The sequence below is a fragment of the Nansenia antarctica genome (assembly GCF_963989245.1).
Source record: "Nansenia antarctica genome assembly, chromosome: 11".
NCBI classification, from domain to species: Eukaryota; Metazoa; Chordata; class Actinopteri; order Argentiniformes; family Microstomatidae; genus Nansenia; species Nansenia antarctica.
The window spans coordinates 20,283,040-20,287,993 of NC_137681.1; the positions used below are offsets into that span (position 1 = coordinate 20,283,040).

Sequence of the window (4,954 nt, forward strand, 5' to 3'; positions counted from 1 at the left end):
TCCGTATGCTAATGCTAACGGACTAACTATGCTAATGCTAACAGACTTCAAACACACCAGGCTGGTTTTGTCACGACTGCTGCCCCTGCTTTCCATCCTTTCATGGACAGCCAAGCTGTGACACTGACCTCTCTCCCTCCCCCTCTCCATATCCCTCTCACTCTCTCTCTCTCCCTCCCTCTCCCTCTCTCCCTCCCTCTCCCTCTCCCTCTCTCTTTCTCTCTCTTCACAGGACAGGCTGTCCGTCGTGGTCGGCCTAAAGGAAGAGTCCGTCTGCTGGGACACCTCCACCACACACACACACACACACAAATAGACACACACACACACACATAGACATACACACATACATATACACACACACACACACACACACATATATACAGCCAAATAGACACACACACATACACAAATAGAAACACACACCCACGCAGACTGACACACACACACACACACACACACACACACCCTCTGTGCAGGATGAGGTTAGCCTGGAGGTGCCTGCTGGGCCTGTGCCTCCTGGCTAGCTCCGCCCACCCCCACGGCAGCTCCACCAATCCCTTCGCGGGGCAGCAGACGCCCGCGGACCCGTGCTACGACGACACCGGCGCCGCCCGCACGCTGCGTCCCCGAGTTCATCAACGCCGCCTTCGGGCAGGAAGTGGCCGTGTCCAGTGAGTGCGGCCGGCCCCCCTCCCGCTCCTGCAGCGCCGTGGTCGGAGCGTGGGGACGAGCGCCCCCCCCGTGCGCTCCTGCCACGTGTGCGACGCCGCCGACCCGCGCCGCGCCCGGCCCGCCTCCCACCTGACCGACCTCAACTCCGCCCACAACCTCACCTGCTGGCAGTCGGAGAACCTCCACGTGGCGCCGCACAACGTCACGCTCACGCTGTCGCTGGGCAAGAAGTTTGAGATCACCTACGTCAGCCTGCAGTTCTGCTCGCCACGGCCCGAGTCCCTCGCCATCGCCAAGAGCATGGACTACGGCAAGACCTGGACGCCCTACCAGTACTACTCCTCCCACTGCCGCCTGCGTCTACGGCCGCCCCAGCAAGGCGGCCATCACCAAGCAGAACGAGCAGGAGGCGCTGTGCTCGGACGGACACACCGACCCCCAGCCGGCCACGGGGGGGCCTCATCGCCTTCAGCACGCTGGACGGGCGGGCCCTCGGGGAAGGACTTCGACAACAGCCCCGTGCTGCAGGACTGGGTCACCGTCACGGACATACGGGTGGTCTTCAGCCGGCCGCAGATGGGGGGAGGGGCGGCGGCGGCGGGGGGGGAGGGAGGAGGACCCCTCGGGCCGCGTCGGGGGCCACCACGGGCGTGCCGGCGTATTTCTACGCCGTGGGGGACTTCCAGGTGGGCGGGCGGTGTAAGTGCAACGGGCACGCCAGCCGGTGCGTGCGGGAGGGGGGGGGGGCCGGGGGGGCCGGGGGGGGCAAGCTGCTGTGTGACTGCAAGCACAGCACGGAGGGGGCCCGAGTGTGACCGCTGCAAACCCTTCCACTACGACCGGCCCTGGCAGAGAGCCAACGCCCGCGAGGCCAACGAATGTCTGCGTGAGTCTGTCCTCCCTGCACACACACACACACATACACACACTCATGCACACGCACACAACATATACACACACACAAACAAACACACGCACATACACACATACACGCACGCACACATGCACACACACACACACACACACACACACACATATACACACACGCACGCACATACATACGGACGCATGCACACACACACATACACACACACGCACGCACGCATGTATGCACACACACACAACGAATCTTCATCATCTCTGTGTCTGGCCGTCCTCATCATCATCATCCCTCTATCTCTCTATCTCTCTATCTCTCTATCTCTCTATCTCCATCTCTTTATTTCTCCATCTCTGTGTCTGACCTTCCTTATCATCATTATCTCTCCATCTCTCCATCTTTCTATCTCTCCATCTCTCTATCTCTCCATCTCTCTATTCATCTCTCCGACTCTCTATCTCTCCATCTCTCTATCTCTCCATCTCTCCATCTCTCTATCTCTCTATCTCTCTGTCCTAATCGTTCCCCCTCTCGTCTGTGGCCTGGTCTCCGTTCTCTCTAGTGTTTCTTACGCTGAGGTAGATCTTCCTGTCTCCGTGGCAGCTGTGTGTCCATGGTGACAGTCAGGTGACAGTCAGGTGACAGTCTTTCTAGACGTATCCTTCACCCATCTGGTGTTAGAGGGTCTGGTGTGTGAGGGTCTCTGTCAGCGGGCGTTGGATGGCCCCCCAGGCTCCCCCCCACCCCCCCCCCCCCCCCGCCGCCCCGCCTCTGTGAGTGAAGGAGGTTTTTCTATGCAGCTGACAAGCTCCTCAAAGCCTCTCTGAATGCCGAATGAAGGGGTGTGTGTGTGGGGGTGTTTGTGTGTGTGGGGTGTGTGTGTGTGTATGTGTGTGTGTGGGGGGGAGGGGGTGGTTAGTGTGTCAGGATTAGGCTCTCCCCCTCTCTTCTCTTTCCTCTCCTCCACTCCCCTCTCTCTCTCCTCCACTCCCCTCTCTCTCTCCTCCTCTCCCTCTCTCTCTCTCCTCCTCTCCCCCACCTCTCTTCTCCCCTCTCTCTCCTCCTCATCCCCACCTCTCCTCTCCCCTCTCTCTCTCCTCCTCTCCCCACCTCTCCCCACCTCTCCTCTCCCCTCTCTCTCCCCTCCTCTCCTCTCTCATCTCTCTCTTCTCTGTGTACTATGATGTATGTTAGCTGAGCTTGTACCACGTCTGTTCTCTCCTGAACCAACTCTCCTCCTGAACAAGTCTAAACACACAATGACAACAGCTCCAGACACACACACACACACACTCATACACGTATTCATGCACAAACACATACACACAACACATATGCATGCACAAACACACATACACACACACACGTATGCATACACAAACACACACACACACACACACACATGTATGCATGCACAAACACACATACACACACACACGTAAGCATACACAAACACACACATACACGAATGCATGCACAAATACACACACACACAGACACACACACATGCATGGACGTGCGCACACTCGCGAGCACAAACCCCCCCACACACATGCACACATACACACACACACACACACACACACACACCTCTGTGGGTAAGTCATCCAGGAATGTCATTTGGCTCTGATTGTCTTCACCTCAAGACATGAACATGAACATGAACATGAACACACACACACCCACACACACACACACACACACACACACACACACACACACACACACACCCACACACATACACTCTGAAACCCAGCCAAGAGAAATTACTGCAACTTCTGTGACTTGTTTATGTAGCGGGCTTATCTATGCTGCAGGGCTGTCTGTGGAGGTTGTAGATGTGTCATGTTAAACCCTCCTGTCTTGTAGGTGGAGGTTCTAGATGTGTCATGTTCAACCCTCCTCTCTTGTAGGTGGATTATGTTCATACAAGGATTTTCTCTTCATAAGAACTTGACATTAAAGTAAATCTTTGTCCAGCGTGTTTCTACTAGTCCTGTGACAGCATCCTGATAGTAATAATAGTATTATAATAGTAGTTGTAGTTGTAGGCGTGTTTTCAAAGTTCAAATTATTTTGCTAAATGGGTGAAAGGTGGAAACCAATTCAGGTCAAATGAGCATCATACAAACATGTTCCTGAAGGACAAGACCAGCGTGAAGCCCTTCTAAACTCCTCCCCCTAACAACAGGAGATGACAGGAACAGCTGAGGAACAGCAGAACGCACACTCACACTCACACTCACACACACACACAGTGTGAATTATACAATGACAAATCGGGGGGGGTCAACTTTTTCTCCAGGGCGTAAAGGGAACACAGTACAGTGTGTTGGGGGGCGGGGGGTCACAGTACAGCACAGACACGTGCTTCAGTGATCTGAAGTCTTCCAATCCTTACAGTATCTTGCTTGTTTAATGTCTGCAGTCTGTAGATGATGATAAATCAAATCCATAATGTTAATACAAGAGCACATACATGTACAACTCACCATCACCCATACTATCCTGCTCAGTATTAAGCCTACATGACAATCACAGAAAATACAGGCTGCATTATCATACAAATCCACATTTTTACAAGTTTCGCTGGTGAATCATGTGATGATGGATCATGTGATGGTGGATGATCCAGCTCCTTTGGCCTTCAGAAAGATGTTGATATTCTTATGTTCTCAAGACACACATCAGAATTCACCAAAGTACAATGCAAGCATGCACAAGTAATTAACTTTGGTGTAATCAGTGCTACAGAAATACAAAGATACATAAAACAAGTTGCGTATAAGACATTGGACACACACATGGTATAACGACTTAGGTAATACAAATCTATAGAAGACTAACTTAGTGGAGAACTAGAATGTGCAATGTGCAGTAACTAAGGTGACTAGTCATTGTAGGAAAGACCTTTGGGGGGGGGCGGGAAGTACTAGCATAATTAGTTGAGAACAATAGAGTGATTGTCGTGCATCCCATCAGTTTCTGAAAGTACTATTAGGCTAAATATCTGGTATGAGGCATACATCTTTAAGTGCAGTCTCCTTTCTTACTCTTTGCTGCCAGGTCCTGCCTGCTGACTGTCATTCTGACCTCCTTCTGCTTCCTTAATACAACAGCACCTGAATGTAAAACTCACCATCACCCATACTATCCTGCTTAGTAATAAACCTGCATGACAACCACAGAAAATACAGGCTGCATTTACAAGTTCCAACTTACTCGTTTTTAGCACCAAAAGTGTGCCGGATATCTCCTTTCCTCTTGCTCATGTTGACTGTGATATGGAATCTATAATCTGAGTTCAATAAAGTAGTCATACCATTGAACTAGGCTAATGCAATTACTCAGCCTTCAGCACACATGGATTATAACATTGTTCAGTTACCCAACCAGGTA

The 4,954-nt window shown here is 52.1% G+C and overlaps 1 protein-coding gene across 1 annotated transcript in view; it reads left to right on the forward strand.

Moving 5' to 3' along the window:
* Positions 1-480: 480 nt before the first annotated feature.
* Positions 481-4,954, forward strand: part of ntn2 (netrin 2) — a gene marked incomplete at both ends in the record, with an annotated part of 33,367 nt that continues 28,893 nt past the window's right edge. The window contains 9 exon segments of the mRNA XM_080541820.1: positions 481-618; positions 620-718; positions 720-737; positions 739-1,032; positions 1,034-1,126; positions 1,128-1,163; positions 1,165-1,305; positions 1,308-1,475; positions 1,477-1,561. Coding sequence (XP_080397946.1) covers positions 481-618; positions 620-718; positions 720-737; positions 739-1,032; positions 1,034-1,126; positions 1,128-1,163; positions 1,165-1,305; positions 1,308-1,475; positions 1,477-1,561 — 1,072 coding nt within the window.